Genomic DNA, 25,874 nt, shown 5'->3' on the forward strand with positions numbered 1-25,874 from the left:
TATTACTTGTTAATTATTTATATATAAGCTAAAAACGAATTTAGCTAATTTAGCTAAAAACAATCTCTGCCACTCATTTATTTCTTTGTGTAGGATTTTTCAGTCAGACCTTCATTTTGTTGTATTTATGGTTAAAGTTAATGGCGTGAGTTCACCAAACAGGCTGCATAATGAAGAATAATGAAGCTCTAATTTGTCCCACACCTAGCAGGCATAACAAAGCTAACAGCGAGGAAGCCGATTAGCCGCAGTCTGTTCACTCCCACAGAAAAAAAAGGTCTAATCAGGCATTGTAAGTGGAAACACCTGTGTGGGTGGCCGGTAGGTTTGAGGCACTTTAAGCTGAACACATTTATCAGCAGAGCAACCTGCACAAAACTGACATCATGAGATTAGTTTGTGTTGCTCTGTTGATGTTTAGTCAGAAAGCAGCAGACAGAGGAAAGGGTTTTTTCTCAGCGGGGTTCCTTTGAAAATATGAAACGTTTGGCTGATGCTGCTCTCCTCATTAGCGTTTTTCCCAAATAAAAAGTAAAAGGCTCAGCAACTTGAACGTGAAACTCAGTGAACCCTGCTCTGCTTAAAAGATTCTCTTAATTAACCAAGGATACATGAAAATCTACCAAATTCAAACAGGAGAACTCTGACGTCTCTGTTTGTTTTGAGATCAAAGTTAAATACAGTGAATCTCTGTCAGAACAAATGCAGACCGTTCCTCTCAGGTTAAAAATCCTCAGAATTCAAAGGATTGCCTCTAACGGGATCATTTTCTGTTTCTGTGATAAATCAGTGTGAGTTAGGAGCTCCTTTATGAAGCCTCTGTAGTGTTCTCTAAAATCTTCGGCTGGTTGATGGCTCAGGATCTGGACTATCACTGGGGCTCTCCAGCCTCCATCCCCAGGACTCTCTGGGTTTGACCGAGGGCTGTCCACATCACCTCTTAGTGGATTTTAGTGGCAGGGGCATAGTTCTGGATTTAATCCTAGTCCAACACAAGTGTACCATCACTCTATTTAACCATCTGTTTATCCATCCATCCATCCATCCATCCATCCATCCATCCATCCATCCATCCATCCATCCATCCATCCAACCTTACATCCAACAATCCACCCTAGCATTTCTCTATTTATCCATCCATCTATCCATAAATCCATCCATCCATCCATCCATCCTAACATTAATGGATCTATTTATCCATCCATCCATCCAATCTTACATTCAACATTCCACCCTAACGTTCCATCCATCCATCCATCCATCCATCCATCCATCCATCCATCCATCCATCCATCCATCCATCCATCCATCCATCCATCCATCTATCGATCCATCCATCAATCCATCAATCAAACCATCCATCCATCCATCCATCCATCCATCCATCTATCCATCCATCCATCAATCCATCAATCAAACCATCCATCCATCCAACCATTCATCCATCGAACCATCCATCCATCCATCAATCATCCATCCATCCATCCATCCATCCATCCATCCATCCATCCATCCATCGAACCATCCATCCATCCATCTATCTATCTATCTGTCTATCTATCTATCTATCTATCTATCTATCTATCTATCTATCTATCTATCTATCTATCTATCTATCTATCCATCCATACATCAACCATTCACCCATCGAACCATCCATCCACCCATCCATCCATCAATGAATCCATCCATCCTTTCATCCATCTTCCTATCAAAACTTTCATCCATCAATCCATCCTAACATTCCCTTTTTATTCCATCCATCCATCCATCCAGCCATCCATCCATCCATCCATCCATCCATCCATCCATCCATCCATCCATCCATCCATCCATCCATCCATCCAGCCATCCATCCATCCATCCATCAGTCTTTCATCAACCCATTTAATCACCCATCTATATATTTTTCAATCGATCTATCATTTCATCTGTCCATATATTCACCCAACTATTTTTCTTTGGTACCTCTGGTCAACCTTTTATCCATCCATCCATCAATTCACCCATCCTCTTATACATTTAATTATCCTTATTTTCATTCATCTTCAACCACATTTTTAACCATTCATATATCTATACATCCTTTTGTCGTCCCACTTTTTATCCATAGATCTGTCTATCCATGAATTCATCCATTTTCTCTCTAACCATTGATTTACCTATCCATCCATCCATCCATCCATCCAGCAGCCAATGATCTAACAGGATCTAACCACCACCATTTTCTGTTTTCTGTAAGTTGATTCTGTGTCTTCTTAAAAGACTCGTCTCATTTTGTTTGGTTCAGACTTTAGAGAGAAATATTTTCCTCCAGCTCAGTCTGCAGCATTCTGTATGCTCTTTGTTTCTCCACACACTGACACTCTCAGTTTGCAGCTCTGGTTTGAGTTTACGTTGGATTTATGATGTCCGAGGATAAATTACCACAACGTATCAACAGTAATGGACCAGATCTGAAAGAAGATTTAGACGCACTAACGTTTGTCCTCATACACAAGACGCCAGAGCCATGAGTGTTCAGTTAAACATCCCTGATCCCCACAGGTTTGTCCAGCTCATCTCCTGCTTGAAAAGAAACACACACGTCCCTCGGAGGTTTCCTCTCCTCTCCCTCGCTCTGTCGATATCAGGCGGGTTTCACTCTGCAGAGAACAAAGTGTGTGTTTTATTTTAGATCAAAGCTCCTGTGTGGGCATGGGGTCAGAGTGGGGTGCTCTGCAGAGGGAGGTATGAGGCGTGCGTTGAGCCGTGGTCATGGGAGTCTTGGTAAACATCGCGGCTGTAGGTGGAGGCTTCATGTCCGCGGTTGATTCATCCTCTGGAGCCCCTGCAGGCCGCTGAAGATGACAGCTGTGGGTTTTTCACATGCGAATCCTTTTTTTTTTTTCTGTGTGTTTTTAAGTCGGTGAATGTGGGATGCAACTTCACCATCAAAGTGTGCAAACTTCTGTCTCTTCAGTTTCAAACTTTGCTTTCATTCGGAAAGACTGGTGTGCAGTAGGAGCCCGGTAGGAGAGGATGTGTGTGCAGAGATATCACTGTGGGGGTGTGTGTGATCAACAATCAGCACAGGCATCTGGCACACAACACACACCGCCCTGATAGCACATGATTTCTTAATGTGTTTCCTCTCATTTCTGATCTTTTCACTGCAACTCATCATCCATAATCATCATTTTTCCTAATTTCCGTCTGTTTTTAACCCCTTTTAGCTTCCAAGGCTTTGATGCGAGGTTGCTCGCAGCATTTCTGTAATTTTTGAGCACATGAAGATAGCAGATGGTTGGCGGCCCAAAGAGCTCCCTGGTGCTTCAAACCTCTTAGTTATTATGCTGTTTGCTTTGCTGCTTGCCTCTTGCTGTTTGATCTCTCTGAAAGGAATATTTGGACATTGAGCAGACACACTGGGAAACTTACCAATGGTAATGGCAGAAGAGTCCAGGAAATCAGCGCCCCCCAAAAAGCAAAAGTCCTGATAAGGATATCACCCACACAGCTTCCTCCAGTCTTGAGGCTGGCTCATTAGTCAAGAAGACAGCTATTAACAACCATGTTAAAATGCTAATTGGACCAGCAGCAATAGACTTACAGTCTAGTTCCCGCAAATACGAAATAAATAAGTAAAAAAATAAATAAATACTTTGTTTATTATCATTATTATTATTATTATTATTATTATTATTATTATTATTATTATTATTATTATTATTATTATTAATAAATAATAATAATAATTGTAAACTGCAGTTCCTGGTGTGTCCACTTGAGGCTGGCTCTAGAAGTACCAGAACCCGCATACACACCCATTGAAAAAGTCGGTCTTTGCAGTGAAAATAAAAGTGTTTGCTGCCAGGTTCAAAGATTGATTTCTTTTCTGATTAGCTTATTTTTATAACACCACATGTTCTGAAAAGATAAAAAAAAGATCAGAAAAACAAAAACCAATGTTAACTTTGAAGATATTCAAATTACAAATCTTATGAAAGTAGATTTACAACCGACCTTACTGGCAGGCAAGCACAATGTAGAAGCTAGCAAGGATGCTAGTAGCTCGCTTCAACTCTACCTTTTTCTCTAAAAGTTAGGTCAAAGAAAAGTTTCCTGTGTCAGGTTTTCTGACATTGTGTCCTCTGACAAAAGGCTTCAAAGCTGTGCTTCAGAAACCAGCAGGTGGCGTCACTGAGGCTATGTCAATGTTTGTGTTACATGGAAAAAACAAGCATCAACCCTATTGCATAAAAAGAAAAATGCAGTTCCTTTACTGTCCACTAGAGGCTGGTTGCAAAATTTAGGGGACTGCCGTTATCATCCATGTTAATATGTTAATTGTTACAGCACATATAAACACTTGAATGTATGTTTACTGCCTAGGTCATGTGGGTGCCCCAAAAACAAACAAAGAAAAACAAAAAGTTTTTCAAGTGTTATTAGGAGCATGGCTAGTATAAACATATTACTGGTCATGTTAAAACTCTAATAGGTAAATATAGACTTTTACAGCCTGGTTAATGAAACTGCAGTTCCTGGGGTGTCCACTTGAGGCTGGCTCCAGAAGCATCAGAAACCACAAACACCCATTCAAAACAGGTGTTTTTCGCAGTGAAAATAAACAAGTTATCAGCCTGGTTCAAGAATGTATTTTTGTCTGAGTACCTTATTTTTAGTTAGTTTTTTGAAGTTTTGAAGTTCGACAAATCATGGCACCATTTGCTGCAAAGATCTGCATATATACAAATAGGTGGCAACACTGAGGCTATACAGTTCATTGTTAACACTTAGAAACAAACTCTAGTGTTAAAAAAATTAAGCCAGTTTAGAAGTTTCAAAGCAGTTCCTTAAGTGTCCACTAGAGGCCGGTTCCAAAAGCAGTGGAGAGCCCATTAGAGCCCATATCAAACATGTCAACAGCTTGGTAAGAAAATATCTTTGGTATCTTCAACTTTTTTCTCATAAAAAAAAATCTGAGGGTTGATTTCTAACTCACTAGTTTCTTTATGTGTAGACCAAAAGTATCCATAACCATGTGTTATGAGGGGCGTGGCTAGTCGGAACGACAGGTGTCATGTGTAGGTATTTACCTAACAGCACAGTCATGTTAACATTTTAATTACTACAGTAGATATAAAGACTTTGACAGCCTGGTTAATGAAACTGCAGTTCCTGGAGTATCCACTTGAGGCTGGGTCCAGAAGTCACCATAAACCACAAACACACAAATTCAAACAAGCCGAACTTTTGTATCCTTTGTTTTGCTAGTAGGTAAGGTAGGCTCCATTTATCTCTAAAGTTGGATGTTGGATCTGAGTTATAAACTAAAACAACTCTAGAAATTGTTTAGCTAGAAGCTAATGTTGTGGTTAGCATTGTTGTCCAGTTACAGTCGTTGACAACTCACTATTTAAAAGCTTGTGTGCGAAAACAATGGATAGAATTGTTATAAGACAGAGTTAAAAAAAAAACGTTACTCAAAGTGCTTTTTGTGCTATTGATGCAGGAAGAAGCCATCTTTGATTTTGTTTTAAGCCTTCATTCTGTGTATACAAATGGCTCTTCCATCTGTACACACAGGCAGCTTTGAGGGAAAGCGTGTGATGTTGGTTTAATAAGAAGCTCCTGAACCGCATGTCACTATTTGTCAGATTGTGATTCAACACCCGTCTACGGGAAGCCGCGTGTTCCTATAGCAGAAGTGTTTGTTTATTCATGTTAATGCAGAAACCATTTATCTCTTCTTTTCCCCTAAGCATGCCTTCATTTCCCAACACACACACATACACAAACACACACACACACTTACGCTGGAGGGAAGGGGATGGAGGCTAATTAAGTTGCTCACAGAAATGAGACCTAACCTCCGCCCCCCTTCGCTGGCTCAAGCAAACAGAAACAGCAACAAAATCCCGGCTGATGGATGTCAAGCCGTCTCTCCCTCAGGCTAATGCTTCATTACCGTCCGAGCCGTCTGTTGTGGGTGACGAGAGCTGTCAGAAGCCAGATCAACACACAGACTTCAGCTTTTTCCTCTCATGTTGAACCATTCTTTCATCTGACCGGCGCAGCTGTGAGGCTGAAATTAAAATCCTGATGAAAGAAGTGACCAATGATTTAGTTGTTAGCTTGAAGGGGTTGTTTTACGAACATTTATTCAGCATCTTAACAATATTGAGGCTTTCCATCACTCTGTGCCCTCTGATGGAACCTTTAGACGCCAGTGTTTGGGGGAAAAACAACAGATTTGCCCTTTGGATGATTGGACAAAACATGACAACACGTTGTCAGAGTCCAAAGTGGAAGACGATGTGACATGCCCTTCAGTACACTCATGAAAAGTGGACGACAGAGAAAAAAAATGCATGCCTGTAAATGAAGCCATTACTTTTAGAGCTCCCCCTGGTGGCTGGAAGAAGTCCACGCCGAAAAGCATCCTCCATTGAAACAGATGGAACATGCTTTGTACTACAAAATTAAAACAATAATCAAAATGCTTTTTTTTTTAAATTGCAGTTTTACGGTATCACACTGTTTTATGCAGAAGAGTTCGTTATCCGTAAAATTTTAGTTTACGTTAACTTTTAGATATTTTAACGATTTGTGATTGAAAGCCCTGTTTATGATTGTGGATTCCTACACAAGTACAAAGTTGGCAAAGAAATAGCTTATGTCGCTTTGTTCAAAGGGGGCACAAAAGCGACAAAAGTAGAATATTCCTCACAGTAGCTCCCCCTGGTGGCTGTAAGTACTATACGCCTGAAAGCCACTATTGAAACAGATGGAACATGCTTCATACTAGAAAATTAAAACAAAAAAAATAATTTTTAAGACAAAAACCTTTGCAGTTTTCTATTATTGGGTTAATTCATGCAGAAGAGTTTGTTATCCATAAAATTTAAGTTTACGTTTATTATTTGATGTTTTAACAAAGTTTGATTGACAGCCCTGTTTACAAATGTCTGTTCCTACATGAGTATGAATTTAGGAAAGAAAACTTGTGTTACTTTGTCCATAGAGGGCGCCAAAACAACATAAGTAGAACAGTCCTCACAGAAGCTCCCCCTGGTGGCTTGAAGTAGAACACGTCTCAAAGCATACTCCATTAAAACAAATAGGACAAACATGCTCATATTAAAATATATATATATATATGTATATATAAAAAAAATCAATTTTCTAAGACAAAAATCTTTAAAAAGCATCCTCCATTGAAACTTCTACAAAGTTGGCAAAGAAATAACTTGTGTCACTTTGTCCATAGAGGGCGCCAAAGTGACACAAGTAGAATGTTCCTCACAGTGGCTCCCCCTGGTGGCTGGAAGTTGTACACACCTGAAAGCATCCTCCATTGAAACAGATGGGACATGCGTCATACTAGAATATAAAAACAAAAATCAATTTGAAGGACAAAAAACATTTCAGTATTCATAATTGCGTTAATTCATGCATAAGGAGTTAATTTTTGGTAAAAATTTTTAGTTTATGTTGACTATTTAATGTTTTCACAGTGCTTGATTGATGGCCCTGTATACAAATGTGGGTTCCTGCACAAGTACTAAGTTGGCAAAGAAATAACCTGTGTCACTTTGTCCATAGGGGGCACCAAAATGACACAAATAGAACATTCCTTACAGAAGCTCCCCCTGGTGGCTGGAAGTAGAACACGCCTACAAGCATCCTCCATTGAAACAGATGGAACATGCTTTATATTAGAAAACAAAAATTAATAGTTAGGACAAAAAAACTTTGCAGTTTTCTGTTATTGCTTTATTTCTTGCAGAAGAGTTTTTTATCCTTAAAAATTAAGTTTAAGTTAATTATTTTATGTTTTAACGATTTTACTTTGTCCATAGGGGGCGCCAAAATGACTCTAGTAGAAAGTTCCTCACAGTGACAGAGCAGTGTGACCTGTTGAAACCTGAATAGCCCTAACAATTAGCGCTTACAAGCTAATTAAAAGTTTAACTCCCTGTTCTTGCATTTTCTTCGAACTTCTCTACCTCTCAGCCTGAAAAACCTGTGATCCCCGCACAGCTTTATCCGGCTCAGTTACATAATTCCTGCCTGAGAGAAACACATGTTTAACTTTAAACTCCATCTGAGCAGAGAGGAAAGTGAAAGTAAGAACAAAAGGTAGATTGGATGTCAGCGGCACCTCTGAGCCCAGCGGAGCAGTTACTCAGAGAGGGGATGAGCCAACATTATCAGGGATAAGCTGCTCTAACAGCCCACCTAGCCAGCCTCCTGTGCTCCAGCATTGTTCCAACACGCTCTGACTCACAAAAGGTAAAAAAGGAATACATTAAAACCTCGGTGCTGCGGTGCCTCCTTGCTCCCTGTGACTCAGAAAGCTGGACTACATTTAGACAGCAACATCCGTCGCCAACACAGTCTGACAAGAAGAGAAGGAGAGCGGCGAGCAGCTGCCTGACGGTGTTAGAGCAGAGATGCTGAAGCAGTGAGGGAAAAACTCGAGAGAAGTCGCATGAAAAACTGAAACCTTTTGAATCTGACATTTATAAAACATGAAACGTAAAGTTTGAGTTGATAGAAGTCCAGTATTTTAGGGAGCTTGGGAATCACTAGTCCTTTTGAAAGTGGTGGTTTCATCAGGTTATATAGCTGGTTACTAGTCTGTTGTGTGGTCATGTGACTTTTTCAAAAACCTTAAGAAAACACTTTGAGGTTTCTGGCCTGACAGCTGTCTTTAAAACAAGGATTGCGTCTGTTGAATGGGCAAAACAGCATTTACAGTCTGTTTAGCCTTTTTGCTTTTATGAATAGATCCAAAATCATCAGAATGTGCAAATTCTGGGAGAAGGGGATACAACTGTAATCATAGCACCCGTACAGTAATTCAACGAATCTCGAAGTGTTTGTGACCGCTATTCGTGCAACAACAACTCAATACAACACGGCCAAACTTCCACACAACAATGCTACGCCAGAACAAAGGCACAAAACACTGGCCCTCTACAAACACTACAACAGCGCAACATTAGCAAACTAAATTATCAGAATGGTGAAAAACTGCTACACTAGCATATTGCAACTTCACCACCATACAACAACAGAAACACAGTACAACTCGACAAAATTAAGAAATTACATCACTGCAACACTAGCACAAAAGCTCACTACAAGACTGGCAAACCAGAACATAACAATGCTATCTTGCTAACACACTATGATGCTAGTATAATACAATAATACTCGCTCAATAAAACACTAATTCGCCAGTACACAACAACACAACAACATACTACACAACAATAATGACACTCAACAAACTCTATGACGCTTTAGGGGTAAACAAATTACTGAAATGGTTTAAGCTATGAAAACTTTAAATTTGTCAGTAAGTTCAATTTACTTGAATGTCTGAGTTTTCAGTGTTGAAACTGATGATTTCTGGGTAGATTTAACTTTTGTTGCTGTTTAAGTAAGAACAACTTAAAATCATTAGTTTGTGACTGTGTTTTGTAACCGTGAGTGAGGAGGGGACGCAGTCGATATGAGACCCTGCTGAACTGCTAGACGTGCAGCAGTGGCACAGGTTTCCTGTGCTCCACATGACACGGACTGTTTGTCTGTGCGTCACAGCACGGACCAGCTGTCTGTGCTCTACATGGTGTGAATTGACAGTGTCCAAAATAAATAAATATATCTCTTTACATTTCCAAAATTGGCTTACATAGCATGCTAGTTCAGTCAAACATTTCATTTATTATATTGATCATTATGCACACTGCAAAGGTCAATAGGTACAAGATCCCGTGCCATGGAGCACAGACCGGGCTATGTGACAAAACAAACCCCGCAATAAAAACAGCGTGACCAGGAAAAATGTGGAATATGACATGAAGTTAAAGACAGTTTGACCCCACATTGATGTGTTAAAGCTAACCAAGAACCAGGGGTTTGCGATCATCGACATGTGGCCAGAAATCATCTCCAGATATTCATTCGTTCCTGATTTCAATGCCAGGAAACACAGAATGCAAAGCCTGAACGCCACGAAAGCCTCTGTATGATTCAGTGGGTTTAACCAAGTGAACTCATGAATTAACAATTTGTACTTTTGGTATTTAACATAGACTGTATTAGTAATAGACTTAAAGTCTTCTCGATGCTAGCTATGTACAGTTACGACAACAACTTTATACAACACAGCTACAATTGCTTGTGCTGTATTTCCCCTTATTAGGGAAACAGGGTTAGCCTCAGGTTAAGCTAGTTTACAAATCATGTCGAGCACAAGGTTTGGGATTACACAAAGACATAAATAGTTCTAAAAAAATATGATGAATGGAAATAAATTAAATAAAAATATTTAACCCAAAAATACAGCATAAATTTACGTTATCTGACACTAAATGGGAGCCATTAATCCAGCCTTCGTTGCCTGAATTGTTTCTGAAAATTGCAGCAATCCATCAGTTTCTGTTTGTCTTTCAGTAGCCTGTAAAAAATGGTTAAAAAAAAAAAAGGATTCTGATGAAGTTAAAGAGCAGTTTTTGGAAATCTGCGTGTTTGGAACATTGATTATTGAAAAGGCTAAAACCAGGATTTACTCAAGGCCAGCTGAGGTCAGTTTTGTTATTATAAATCATCTTCTGTCCGGACATGTGCACAGTGTGCCTCAATGTTCTCTGTGGCCACGTTCATGAATAGTTCTTGAAATATTAAGATAATTATGTACTTTTTGGGTTTTTTTCTGTGGAATATAAATTCAGCTGTCTCTGATGAGAAAGAGTCTGACATTTAAAGCCCAATCACAGCACAATCAAGGAGAGAGCTCCTCAGCTCACCTTTGACAATACTCTGCCTGCAAATTACCCAGAGTCCCACTTGTTCACTTTTAAATAAATTATCCCGTAAAGTGCTAAACAGAACAGTATGTGCTCGACATGTGAATACATGCGATGGAATTAATGAGACGTTCTGAGGCGGTGTGTTTGGACTTAATGTTTCCTCTGCAGAGCTTTTCTCTCCCTCCGTTAATTGCGTTGTTGGTCCCTGGGGTCTTATTTGGGTTTTGTGATGAGCTCCAAGAGTGTGTCCGACAGAGCTTTGTGTTCATGTGTGAAACATGAAGAAGAGATTAAATGTTCAGTATGCACCATGCATGTTGCCTGATAATCTGAATGTCAGAGTCTGTGCCACGTTACACATTTCTTTTTCATTATTTTTACTAAGGACTAATTTTGATGCTGTACATCTGCCCCACAGCATCTGTAGATTATTTAAAAGCTGTTTACTTGAAAAGGGAAGAAAGGTGATTTAAGGGGCTTTGAACGTGGCATGGTTGTTGGTCTGAGTATTTCAGAAACTGCTGATCTACTGGGATTTTAACCCACAACCATCTCTAGGGTTTACAGAGAATGGTCCCAAAAAGAGAAAATATCCAGTGAGCAGCAGTTCTGTGGGACAAAATGCCTTGTTGATGCCAGAGGTCAGAGGAGAATGGACAGACTGGTTGGAGCTGATAGAAAGGCAACAGTAACTCAAATAACCACTGGTTACAACCGAGGTCTGCAGAAGAGCATCTCTGAACACACAACACGTCCAACCTTGAGGCAGATGGGCTACAGCAGCAGAAGACCACACCGGGTGACCCTCCTGTCAGCTAAGAACAGGAAACTGAGGCTACAATTCACACAGCAACACCAAAACTGGACCATAGAAGATTGGAAAAACGTTGCCTGGTCTGATGAGTCTGGATTTCTGCTCCACATTCAGATGGTAGGGTCAGAATTTGGCCTCAACAACATGAAAGCATGGATCCATCCTGCCTTGTATCAACGGTTCAGGCTGCTGCTGCTGGTGTAATGGTGTGGGGGATATTTTCTTAGCTCACTTTGGGCCCCTTAGTACCAACTGAGCATGGTTTAAAAGAAAAAAAAAGAGAAAAAAAAAAGAAAAACAAGGGGGGACAAAAAAGAAAGAAAAGAAAGGAAAGAAAAGGGGAAAAAGAAAAAAAAGAAAAAGAAAAAAGAAAGAAAAAATTGAAAAAAGAAAAAAGAGAAAAGGAAAAAAAAGATAAAAAAGGAAAAAAGGGAAAAAAAGAAAAGGGAAAAAAAGAGAAAAAGAAAAAAAGAGAAAAAAGAGAAAAAGAAAAAGAAAAAAGAAAAATAAAAGTCCACAGCCTACCTGAGTATTGTTGCTGACCATGTCCATCCCTTTATGAGCACAGTGTACCCATCTTCTGATGGCTACTTCCAGCAGGATAACGCTCCATGTCATAAAGCTGGAATCATCTCAGACTGCTTTCTTCAACATGACAATGAGTTCCCTGTACTCAAATGTCCTCCACAGTCCCCAGATCTCAATCCAATAGAGCACCTTTGGGATGTGGTGGAACGGGAGATTCTCATCATGGATGTTCAGACGACAAATCTGCAGCAGCTGTGTGATGCTATCATGTCAATATGGACCAAACTCTCTGAGGAATGTTTCCAGGACCTTGTTGAATCTATGCCACCAAGGACTAAGGGGGTCCAACCCGGCACTAGCAAAAAAAGAAGTCAAGCTATAACTAGTTTAACCTACGCTGCAGTTATTCACTTTTTTGTGTGTGTATGTTGTTTCTGCTACTTCTGGAGCCAGCTCCTAGTGGACACTTGAGGAACTGCAGTTTTAAGCACTTTTGATCCAAATTTTAAAACTGGAGTTTGCTGCTTGGTCAACGTACAAGAAAATGTAGGAGAACAAATAAATCTATCGAGCTTTTAAATGAGTTACAGCCTTGATACGCCTCAGACTAGTCCGTGTTCATCAGCCCTTACCATATTTCTGAGAGTAGTTGAGTAATAATGTAGTGGATTTCCTCTGCAAAGCCGGACCTGTGAAAGAAAAGTCATTGGTGTCATGGATATTTTCATTATGGTTTAAATTTATGCAAAAATGTCAATAAGTTCATGCATCAGTTTGCATGAATTTTACATATCAATTAGAATATATTAGCTGGAGAAAAGAGCAGTTAATGCCTCTTTAAGGATTATGTAGAGAACAGTTTGCTTATTTTTCATTGTGTTATGATGATTTACTGTTTTTAGATTCATGCGTATGAAATGTATTTGATTTATAAGAGCACCTAAAGGGCTGTAAAGACGCTGGATGAGAGTAAGACATGACTCTGATTGCTTCAGTCGCAGCCGTATCAACACAAACCTCTCTGCATTTTGTTTTTGAGTTTCTGAGAAGCAATTTGTTTGTTCGTTTAGGCCGGAGAGCTGGACTGAGGTAATTTCAAACAACTGATTGCAGACTCAAATCTGCGCTCGGGGTCTTCTGGGAAACAGGACCCATTTAGGATCAGACTCTTAATTGACCCAACTGTCGCTGTGTGTTCCTGCTGATTGAGCGTGTGAGTGTGCGGATCATCTTAATATTCAGAATAATTTAAAGTCGGCGCATAACTGAATAAATCTGCATTGAAAGGGGAAAGACAGCAGAGACAGAGACATGAGCACCAGGAGTCGATTTGAATCCATTCAAACTTTATTCGTCACGTTCACAGTCCTTCGTTACAAAGCTTTGGGGCCCCTAGCTCTGATTGTCATGAGGCGTTTCCTCTGAGCCCCGCCCAAACCCTCTGCGTCAGTCACCCAAATAAAATAATAAAACGTCTCATTCATCTCAGTTCACAGAAAACAGAGGATCAGGATTGTGAGCAGATTGGGAAACACAGAGAGTTATAAATACGCCACTTTCGCCTCATGATGAATCTGTTTTGTTGCTTTAGCATCAAAATTTATTCAAAGGAGTCCAAAAAACTCACTCTTACTTTCTTTTAAATGAAAAAACGACATGAGAGGACGAGAGTTGTACAATCAAAGAGCACTTAAAAACTCACAGTCACAAATAAAACATTTATATAAGGAGTCAGAGGGGAGGTCAGAACATCATCTTCAGCTAACTCCCACATACGCTCGATTTATGTACCGCTTTCAGTCAATTAAATCAACCATAATGCAAAGAAATGCACAAATATAAGCAAGACCTTTTATGGCAGCTCTGGGAAAAATTAAAGCTCCTGTGATGAGTTTTTCAGCTAATCATGAAACCATCTGAAACTAACAGCGAGGCCTCTTTGTGGCCTACAGACCCTAACAAAAAATAACTGAATGAGTTTTTATATTGTTTTATAATCTGCAACCACTGTAGAAGGGGTAGGTGCTTTAAAGCAAAGCTGTTACGATTTTTTTTATGTGTCGGAAAACACAATTATGCTTTTGAAGGAGATCTTCAGCAGAAAAAAGGGGCTGATTTGTCCAAAGGGGGCGCCAAAGTCAATATCAACACAGGAGCTTTAAATCTGTTTTTGTTTTTCTTACATTTTTCTTTATTCTTTTACAGCAAAATTGTCCGGTTTCCCGAAACTTGAATCTTGAATTTCATATTCAAACTATATTTCACATTATGGTAAAATTCATATTTTTTTTAAATTCAGTATTGAACACTTTTGATGAAACAATGACAGACAAAAACATAAATTCAGTGTTATCTTTCAGCAGGTTAAAGCATCGCCAAAGCAGTGGCTTTTTTTCAAACTGTTAAAATGTGAAAACTCATTGAAGGATAAGGCCTTTGACGTCTCAACAACAAATCTGTCTATTTGGAAAAACAGATTCTGATAAAGAATAAAGCTTGTGCCATCAACGACCACTGATGTTAGAAATAAGCTTGAATAAAAATAAAAAAAACATGTCGTGAAAAGAGTCAAAGAACGAGTATCCATTTGTAGCTAACTGTAGTCCCCAAAAATGCGAATAGTTGTTCCGTCTTGGGAAAATTTGCTAAGAACTACAATTCCCAGCTGTTTCAGAAAGTCATTTAAAATTTTAAAGATATAAACTTCACAGTTAAGTTTTAAGACAATAATAAATGCTTTTATTCATGTAGGTCAGAAATTCTTGTCTTATGTAGTTGCAGCAAATCCTCCTGCCACTAGCTGGAGCTATAGCTCTGGTTAATAGCGACAGCCTGCAGCCAAAATGCTCTACTACCTGGATGTAAACAAGCACAGATGACACATTACATCTCGTAGAGTGGTTGGTTAAAGTTTTACGTTTTTTTTTTTTTAATAAATCTGTCTTTTAACCAGTCCGGTGGAAGTTGGTGCTAGCTCTGCTAACAGTAGCAACAATTTTGAAAGACTTTGATACTTTTTACCCTGAACTTTTTGATCCAGTGGTAAAATAAATTGTGTGTTGACTTTCTCCAAGTGTTTTCCTACCTTAACATGAGTTTCTTTGTTGAAATCTAAACATTTTTTGGGAATATCTGAAAATTTGTTTCTCCTTTGCAGCTGTTTTCAACAAAAAGTTCACAGAAGTTATCAAACTAAACATATTGTGAGTTTGGTCTTTTGTAGTTTGTTTTGTAAAAACCTCAAAAAAATGCTTTTTGGAAGATATTTCTCGCAATATATAGACACATTTAATTACCCTGCAAATAAATAAAAACTGTGAATCTTTAAAAGCTGATTTTTGGATTAAGTTCACATAAAACAGTACACCCTTGACTTGTTTTTGTTCCTTCTGCTCCTTCCTCCGATCAACGCTCAAGCAGCTTGTTTTTTTTTTTTTTATTATCACAGCCTAGAGGGTGACAGACTCCCAACCACAAAAGCTCTGAGCGGTCAAGCACCCAAGCGCCGCTGAATGAAAGATGAATTCAAAGCGACTACACTTGTTTCAATGTGCGGTTTTATCAGAAGTGGTTTTGTAGTTTTGCATTATGTAAAACATATATAAATTAATAATTTATACCGTCTCCTCATGGCTTGACCATCTGTGGTTTCCTGGACACATAAATGTCGTCTAACTCGACAGCAGAGAGGAGTTTTATATCTAGTGGTTTGTGAAAATAACAGTTGAAAATACAGTAATGGGACTCTTCAGGTCCCGATAATAAATAATACATAGTTTTCATAAATCTCACACACTGTACATCCTTTTGTTGTCATGCCAACTTAGTCGGCCATGAAAAATACAACATTCCTGGCCCACATACTCCACACACTCACACACACATTCACTCACACAAATGTCCTTCCTCCGCCTCCGCCTCACTTAGCAGTTCCCTGCTGATCACAGGAGGAATAAAATAACATAAATGACATTAAATATGAGCATTAAAAATGGATCACCGCTGAGATAAGTGACGGGTTTTCAGTTCGTAGACAGCCCGGCACGGCCCACCAGCCTCGCAGGTTTTTCAGCATCACTTCATACGCCGACGATTTCGCTTTGTTCACCTGCAATTCCAGGTCGGCGATGATTAGTCCTTGCATTCTTTATGAAAATGTACCGCCGTGTAACCCAAGAGGAGCCATAGGAGCGCCATGAGAGGAGAGAATTAAATATTCAAACACCAGGACCCACAAGTCTTTGTCCCTTCCAGCTGCTTTATGTTTTTGTTTGTGCCAATGTATGCGCTGTGGGGGGCTGCTGGTAGGTTATTACATACATGCCTTTCATATACAATGAAGGCCTGGGGATTGTATTGCGATACAGTCCAACATCCAGAAACCTCGCCGTCAAATGAAAGGTGTGATCTGAGCTGGTGGTCCAAGGGAGGGGAGATGTTAGTGCCACAGGGGGCCTGCAGGGATCAAAGGATGCAGAGGAAGCCAGAGAGGCTGAAGGGACACCGACTTTAGAAGTGTCTTTCCTTTCTTTAACCCCCTCCCGCCGTTTCATCAGGCTCGTCGAGTTAGAAAGAGAAGAAGAGTTGTTGATTGTGCAGTCGTATTAATGCTCGAAGGTGATCTCAATGTCAGTCTGGCCTCCTTGGAGGCTCTTTGGAAGCCTGACAGCTGATCCCCTCATGTCATTATGTCTCTCAAGGACTTTTAATGGCATATGTTAGGGAGCTAGAACGAAAGAGAGCTCGAGATACACAGAATGAAAGCAAGTAACGTGATACTTTACCAGTGTGATACACACAAAGCCCACTCTGTGCCTCACAATAGGCCCGATATCGCCACTTCCCTATTGAGTCCCTGTCGCGTATAACAGATTTGCTTCAAAGGACCACTCTCACCTAAAACCCTCTCCAATCCGTTTGCAGAGGAGTGCAATTGAGCCGAGTCCCAGTGTAGATTTCTCCAGCTCTTGTGTCTGCCAACTCTGATACTGTTTCACAGCGCAAAGAGGGGAGGGATTCAAGTTCAAGTCCCAAAATTACTAACCCCCCTTCCCTGACTCTCGCTCCTCATGTATTTTTGATCACAAACTGACTGGGAGGAACAGGGGAGGCATTGATTTCCAAAAGACACCCTTGTTCCCAACGCCCCCAACCAACCAAACAAACACCATCAACTCGAGGGTCAGGATGGGGGGACAATGCAGTCTACTGGGCACTCAGATTTGGTTCAAGTCTCTGTTTTTCAGTCTACGAGGCCTCCTTCAGTGAGGATTTGGGGCCTAAATTTGTGGTGGGATCCTGAGCCCCAGCAGGAGGCTTTGTAGTGGATGTGGTCCCTGTTCCTGATGCAGGACCTGGGGCTGCTGGGGGAGCTTGGTTGCGCTGCCCTTGAGGATGCCGCAGCAGGACTGTGCGTATAGGCTGTAGCGGGGAACGTGGCTGCTGTGGTGAACGGAACTGGTAGCTTCTACGATATCGCAGAAGTTGAGAGCGTAGGAGGACTCTTGTGTACTGGACCTCCGGCATGACTAGCTTGAGGCAGAGCTCCTGGGCCTGGGTTGAAAAACCACGGCTAAGATTCGCTGGAAGGTCGTAGCCCACAATGTCGACTTTCCCGCTCGGCTTCCAGGGGCGGAGGTCTTTGTTCTTGATCTGCGTGGCAGATCGTAAGAGGGGCATCCGCCCGCCAAAGCAGCTTCTCATTAGCCTCTCCTGGGCTTGACGAAGGAGTCGCACTTCCCTCGCCACACAGGCGGGACCAAGAGCAGACAGCTGGCGCCACAACGAGGCGTTGAAGTGGTCATAGAGACGTGCATCAATGGAGTTCCAGGAACGGATCTTTGCAGAAAGGCTCGGCGTCAGGCTTCGCTTTGAGCTGGTCGTCCTCATGTTGAGCTTCACGTACAAAATGTCGTCCAGATCCCAGGACAGGAGGTGTCGAAGGAGAACCAGAGACTCGTCAAAGTACTCGGCTATCATGACCAGGGAGAAAACTCGCTCAACCTCTGACAGGAAGGTTTGGGCGTACGCAACGTCTGTCGCTGGTCGATCTTTGTCTCCACCCAAGTCGAAGGTGACAGTGTTGCGTGCGTACATTGAGTCTTTCTCGTCTGGGCGATAGTAGCGCCAAGGCTCCTCTAAGAAAGCCTCCAGGGAGCCGTTGGGGACCCTCTTGAAGCTCTGACAGTATTGGTTGTAGTAGCTGAACAGAGACTCAAACATGGACCCGGGCTCTCTGAGGATTGTGATGTAGATGGTGTCGTTGGGCATCAGGCGCTGCAGCTCTGCCTTATTGAAGCGCATGTGGCTGGTGATGATGTTCGGTGGTATCGTGTGCGGGTGGACGAAGTGAGAGGTGAAGGAGTGCGGGTAGCAGAACTGGTGGCTGCACGCCTGCACGGGCAACGCCACCGTGACGTTGTTCCGTTCGGCGAAGCGGAAGAGCAGGTTCTGCATGGTGGAGCTGGCTGTTTTGTGGGTCTTGAGGAAGGCCACATTGGTGTGCTTCGGTTTCATACCCCAGAGAGGGAGGGAACGGAGGCCTGGACAGCTGAGGTGGAAGGCCTCTATGGTCCTGGGGAGAGAAAACAGACGCTCTGTTAACTTCTTAAAAAAGACCACTTCCTCTGACAGCTGATTGATAGACATGAAGGAGGCTGATGTTTGAGAAAGTATGAAAATGCATTTATGTGGCTCTAAAATGAGAAAGAACCTGATAATAACTGTCTGAAAAACTACTAGAGAAATACTCCATTCTTATTGGTCGAAACAGCAATCACCATATATTTGCCATTTAACCTCTGCCTGTTGACACTGTGGCAAAAACAGTCTTCAGAGTTTGGTATTAGCTTTGCTACAGCTGCTACTGGACCCCAACCATCTCTGATAGGGAAATTTGGTGTAACATCCTGTCCTGCAATCCAGACACCAAGAACAGAGAATCTCTAAGTTGTCCTGCTCACCCTGTTAAATTTTAATTTGCTTAATTAATTAATTTAAATAACAGTTTAATAGAATGTACTTAAAGCTCCTGTGAGAAGCATCTGTTTTGCCTTGATTTTGGTGCCTCGTGTGGACAAGGAGGTTACTTTTTGTGCTGATCTTTCTGTTTTTACACAAAAAATACCGTACGGATGTTTCTAAGAAGTCAAAGAAATAAGCCACTGTAGGTCTAAACAGAGGCTGACGCCTACCCCCTGGCTGCACTCACAACATGATAAACTACAAGTTTAGAGATAAAAATCGTTTTTTACTGATGAGCTCGTTTTGTTTTTTCAGGTCGTAAAGAGGCATTGGTGTTCATTTCATTCGATTTAAAGACGAGTTAAAAAAAATATCCCAGTAGCTTTAAAGAGCTATATCTTTTCCTTTTAAAATCTAGATATTAAGCTTTTGGGTTCATAGTGATTACTCCTGAATGCAATGGTTTCTGTGGTGGAGCTACATTTAGGCCTGTGTCAAAATATTTTCCTACAGTGTTTTATTTTTTAATTCTAATTTTTCAAGAAATTTTCAATGTGATTTTCAACCCTGTGATGCATCTTTATAAATTTCTGAGAAAGTAAATATGGGAAAAAAAACACAGAAAAAAAATAAATAAATAAAATTTTGAAAAAAAAAATTATATATATATATATATATATATATATATATATATATATATATATATATATATATATATATATATATACAGGATTTTTTTTTTCAAAATTTTATTTTCTCAACAATAACAAACATGCATCAGTGGAAAATCTCATTGAAAAAATATTTTAAAAATATTTTAAAAATAACAAAATGAAATAATGAAGAATTAAAAGAAAACCAAAATTAAGATTAATTCTCAAAAATGAAGAACTATAGACATCTAATTAATCTTAAAAAAAATTCTTCATACATATATATGACATAAAGACATTTTTTCATGAGAAAATTAAAAACACTAAAAAAAAAATCAGGACACATGCTTTTATTATTAATTATGTGTCATTGGGTAAAATAAATGTTTCATGTCAAACTCGAACCAAACAGTTTTCAAATTCAGTCTGTGTTTGTTTTAAAACTGTTCAGTCCATTGCCCATCTTTATTTTCATCTGTTTTTAAATACATCTTCCTTTTACTTTCGGTTTAATTGGATTTACAAAAATCTGAATGATTGATTCAACAATTAGCTCTAGCCCAACTTTCTGCTGTAACATCGGGTATGAATTCACTACAAACTTTGCTTTTCTAGTTTAACGATGACAGCTGCAGAGGTAACAGGAGAATAGAGTCCAGGTTGTACGAGTGGAGCCTCGTTAAGATGAATATTCATGATACTATTTCACCATAGTGAAGGAGGTTATAATAAAATCCCAGGAAACTTCCTTCCTACAGAGCGCGGATGCATTTATATTCACTGCTCTGCAGTGGTACATCGTGTAGCCTCACTGGAGAGGTCTGGGTATGAAGAAAATGGGTAAAAAGTGGAGTAGAAAGATGAGGAGAGTGATAACGACAGTAAAAGCAGGAACTGGAGAAAGTTTTATGAGAAAATGTTGAAAAGTGTTGGCCTGACGATGACTAGCCATGTCTTTATGTGATCCTGCTACTTCATAATTGGTCCCCTGAGTGACACAGCAATGCTTCAACTCTCACACACTTCGTATAGAGCATAGAAATTAGTAGCATATGGACTCGTGGAGAGATCATCTGTGCAGGTGTGTTTCCATCACTCACCAGCTTAAGTGGCCCCCATGGTGCAGCAGGAGACTGACGGTACTGATGGCAACGCAGATGAGGAAAATCTTCTTCTGCGACATCTCGCTCTGCTTCACTGGACCTGCGAGGAGAGGAGCAGATGAAGAGCGCATCAGAGAAATGAAGATGAAGGGGAAACACGAGGAAGGGTCACGAGGAGGGAAGATGAAAAGAAGCCGAAACGAGGAGCTGAAGGACGGGAGGAAAAAAGAGACAAAGAGGAAGAGGAGGATTTATCGGGTAAATAATAGAGGGAGCCATCAGTGAGACAGAAGGCGGTGAGGCTTGGCTTTTGTCGCTCTGTAATAATACAGTGAATGATACCTTCATTACCTTCCACAGCTGTAACACTCACATTAGCTCTCACACTAGTTTATATTCTCTTGGCTCAAACTGCGCACAGATGGCGCCGCACATAAGTCCCATCCCGGGGACGTTCCAATGTGAAAACCAACAGCACCTCAGAGTGAGAGCTCGCCGTCGTCACTTGACCCCGCGCGACCAAAACTCTTCGACAGCAATGGAACCTGGGAACAAATCCAACCGCCTCCCGATGGCATCTCACTTTCAGGACAATGGCAGACATCTCTACCCTTGATTACACCGTCCACACACATGCCAGGAGTCACGACGGGCGGCTCACGTTACTTAAAGCAGCATGTAGGCTCCTCGCCAGGTTCACGCTGGGCGGGCATGGATGCATCAGTTGTGAGCATGCTCGGCTCCAGCTGGGAGCGAGTGACTGCAGCTGTGATCCCGCCGCCCACTCTGACAGTCAGGATCATTAAATCATCTACTTCACAGAAAGACGATTTGAAATCTTCTTATTGCATCTGCAACATTTTGGCTCAACAAGTGATCAAATATGTAATTCCAGATCATTTTTTTCTCTTTAAAACAGCTATATTCACTTTTACACCTCACTTATTAACAGAAAATGAAAAAAAGCTTGCAAGAATGGTTTGAGAATGAAATATTACAAAAATAATGTCTCAAGACACAAAATGATCTGCTGTTTAGGGCCTGTTTCCACTAACAGTGTTGCTTTTTTGTTTGTTTTTTGTTTAGTTTTACTTCTTCAGCACTTTTAGCATTTTAAATGCTGAGCTGTTTTTAGGCTTTGCCATCTGTGCTAACAATGGAGGTGGTCCAAATTGAGGTCACTCTAACCATACTCAATTTACAAGGTACCATTTCCAGACCTACTGCTAATGCTAATGCTGATGCTAATGAAACGCACAGATGATTTTGAAACTCTCTTAGTTGTTACGACTAAAGCTGCAAGTCAACTCTTGTAAGTAAAAGTCAGAACCTGTGAAAAGCACTCAGACGTTGAGGCTGTATTGCTTGACAGTAAGATGCAGCTAGTGGACACAGGCCCTCACATAGCACGACCAGGGGTCTGCGACCTACAGCTCTTTGACTCCTTTGCAGTGGCTCCTTGTAGCTTAAAAAAATATATTTAAAATCTACAACAAGACAAATTTGAAAGAAAATACAGATTTCAATTTTGTGTGGATTCATTAATTTAACTGACAATGTGCTAGCTAAATACACATGCCTAATATGAGGCAAGAAATCAGCAAACACCAAAAAAATATGAGTTGAGCAACACAATCAACATATTTCATCCACTTCCAGTATTCTTGTTGTACAATTTTATATATTAAAAAGCTTCTTGTTAAGATAATTATTCAAAATATTTTAACAATGTTTAAAATCTTATACACTGTACTGTCTCTATTGTGAAGATAAAGTAGGTGAGATGAGAAAAAGTTGCTCATTTGAAAGTAAAGGTTGCAGATGCCCGAGGTTGACAAAACAAATAGAGAAATAAATGAATTTTAGTTTCTGATTAAAAAAAATAGAATTGAATGATCTGTGATTTTTTCATTGATGTTTTTTACACAAAAAGTCTTGTATTGTGGTCATGGGGGCAACTAGCTAAAAAAATACAGTCAGATGACACAGGCCCTTAAAATCATAAACTTGCATGAGAAAAGTCATTGTTTTCATTGCTTGGTAAAATAAGAGAAATTGTTCAGTGATTTAGTGAAAAAAAAAAGAATCTTGTTAGAAACAATCTTAACTCTAGGTTATGGGCATTGTTAGTGAAAAAAATGCTGCTAGTGGACATAGGCCCTTAAAGCTCATATATATGCATGGGATAAGCCAATATCCTAATTCCATTTTTTTTTTCAAAAAGTTGTTAAATCAAAATAGTGTATGGTACTAAATTGTATCAAATTACACATATAAGTAAAAAAAAAGAAAAATATATGACAAAATATTGCCAAGATGTTTTCTATGTACTTAATAATTCGTAATCTAATGCAACCAGTGGAAACAGGCCCTTGAAGTTCTATTTTGACATGAGTTGTAATGTTCATTTTTTTCCTGGTTAAAAAAAAAACCCAGTGGCTGAATAAAATGGTCTTTAGTCTTTAATTTAGTAAAATAAAAAAAAGCCTCGTGAGAAGCCGTCTAACATTCAAGTTGTGAGTACTGTTTATTGTAAGAGCTGTTAGTGGAAACAGGCCTTTAAATCTCACTTTGACCATGAATTGAGACATTGTTTTTTTTCCTGGTTTAAAAAAACCCAGTGACTGAATAAAAATGGTCTTTAGCCTTTAATTACTAATTTAGGAAAAGAAAAAAGCCTAGTGAGAAGCACTCTAAAATTCAGATTGTGAGTACTGTTTATTATAAGAGCTGTTAGTGTAAACAGGCCTTAAAAGCTCTCTTTGACCATGAGTTTATAAGTTTAGTATTTTTCCTGGTAAGGAAAAACTAGTGGCTGAAATAAAATAAAAAAGCCTAGTAAGAAGCACTCTAACATTGAGGTTGTGGGCAATGTTAATTAAAAGAGCTGTCAGTGGAAACGGGCCCTTAAAGCTCATAAACAGGCATAAGATCAGACTTTATTTTGATTGCTGATTAAAAAGACTGGTGGCTTTAATTAGCCTTGAGCACTAATTAATATAAAGATTTTTTTTCACAAATTCATTTGTTTCCTCATTACAGATCTAGATTGAGACATTACTACGGCGTATTTCTGTGCAATCCAAAAACAATGTAGCAGCAGGGGCTGTGATGCCTCAGTGGTTCAGCTCAGTAGGAATGTGCATAAGTCACATTGATGCGGACACACATGAAATCATAAACCCATTAACGTCCGCTCTTTAACCGACGCACAGATTGCTGTGGATACAGTCGGGTGGGTTTGATGCAAGTTCATTGTTTTTAGACTCACTACAGTGAGCCCGGATAATCTGGCACTTGCAGATTTTGATGTTGTTGCATGCTTTTTGGGGGAAGACTCAATTTGAGTTTTATTTTTCAAAGTTTTAAATCAACATTTATGTGTATTGAGAGATCACCAAGGGTCAACCTATTCAATGCAGAGGTTTGAACCAGGTCTTCACATGGAGTCTTTCTGCAGACAGGAAGTGTCCTCTTGAGCTCCAGCAAACAAAAGCTACATGCTTCTGGGTCAGGGCTCACAAATTCTCCCTGGTTCTCCATTAATTCACTTCATAAAAAAGGCAGAAAAATCAATTTGTTACGGTACATCGAGTGTCTGAAGCTGCTCACCCGACGAGACCTTGAACAACAGAGTTTGGCTCTGAGTGCAGAGTTGAGTTCTTCCATCAATGTGCTCTTTTATATACAGCACGCCAAAAATGTTTCCTGCCACAAAAGGAACATATCGGCTTTTAAAGAAAGTTCTTGAGGTTTCCGGAGAACTGAATCATGGGAAAATGTTCCCTTGAATTCTTAAACAAGTAAAGTGTGTTCCTCTGAAAACATGTCGCTCTGCTCTCTTTACATTCACAGTTTTGTCCAAGCACTGGTGAGGTTCGAGTGTTAGCTTCAGTGTGGATAATCCATCGCACTTAACACGACACCTTAATGTGCGTCTGCCGTGGTGTGTGTTTTATCTCTAACTCCAGTTTGTGCTCTTTGCTTACTTTTACCAACCTGACACATACAGGAGATCCATGTTTCCGCTGGGGGACATTTTCACCTCAAAGTGTTGTGGTCGAATTAAGCAGGAAGAGAAGCGGCGGTTTGATTTTATTGACAACAAATCTCCAAAGGTGTAGTTAAACTTGAGAAAAAAGATGGTGTGATCCGATAAGGGCTCATCTGAGGTCAACTAAAGGCCTGAAAGTCTTCCAGGAACAAGCGCCAGACCTAGAGCTTTAACGGCTTTTATTTTCTGACTGTGTCCACCGTTCTGTTCAGAAATGGAGAGGTCTTTCAGAGGAAACATATTCGAGAACTCGACCAAGTCTTGCTGACGTTGGATCGAGCTTCGAGTTACAGTGACCCGGACAACCAAAAAACTAAGTTCTGTTGTAAGAACTAATTAATTAATTGAGAAGCCCCTTGTTCTTCCACGTGCCGACGTGAAAAACCAAAGCCTGAAGTAGGGAGAGCACACCTTCTCTTTCATGTGCTCTAAAAAAGTCACAACAGAGCGAGCATCAGTGAAAATCAAGCAACAACCTCCATCAGAAAGAATCAAAGCCGATGTGGAGATGCTAAAAACTGCAGTTCTTTGAGATTCCACTAGAGGCTGGCTGCAGAAACACCAAAAACCACAAGAACACTGAGACAAAAAAGACAACTTAAAGGGCTGTAAGGAGTTTGAAAGTGATCTTGAAAAAGTCTCCCTTCTGGATATATGCCTGATTGTAATACACACTTTGAAATGAGATTATCAGTGCCAATACTTCATAGCTTCCTGACTAAGTCTAAGTCTCTATGACAACACCACGCCGGCTGATGGAGTTAAGTATTGATTTTGTAGCGATGGTGGACACTGGAGCCTAACTGTCAGACAGAAAAAGGACAGAAGAGCAGAAGAAAGATAAACAGGAGAGAGATAGAGCACGAGCTAAAGGCTAAAACAGGAGCTAATCTGTTTGTGCTAATGTTGATTCCAACCCACAGTCAGCTGTTATTCTGCAGTGGTCTGTTC

At 40.2% G+C, this 25,874-nt stretch overlaps 1 protein-coding gene across 1 annotated transcript in view; it reads right to left on the reverse strand.

Annotated features, from left to right (window-relative positions):
• Positions 1 to 14,623: 14,623 nt before the first annotated feature.
• The window catches only part of gal3st3 (galactose-3-O-sulfotransferase 3), a 49,103-nt gene continuing 37,852 nt past the window's right edge, over positions 14,624 to 25,874 (reverse strand). The window contains exons 2-3 of the mRNA XM_074662202.1: positions 20,867 to 20,969; positions 14,624 to 18,724 (exon numbers count right to left, since the gene is read on the reverse strand). Coding sequence (XP_074518303.1) covers positions 17,398 to 18,724; positions 20,867 to 20,949 — 1,410 coding nt within the window. The 5' untranslated portion in view covers positions 20,950 to 20,969 and the 3' untranslated portion in view covers positions 14,624 to 17,397. The remainder of the gene's footprint in view (positions 18,725 to 20,866; positions 20,970 to 25,874) is intronic.

This window comes from Halichoeres trimaculatus, unplaced genomic scaffold, assembly GCF_033239565.1.
Source record: "Halichoeres trimaculatus isolate MK-OKI-2021-1 unplaced genomic scaffold, fHalTri1.1 fHalTri1_scaffold_22, whole genome shotgun sequence".
NCBI lineage: Eukaryota > Metazoa > Chordata > Actinopteri > Labriformes > Labridae > Halichoeres > Halichoeres trimaculatus.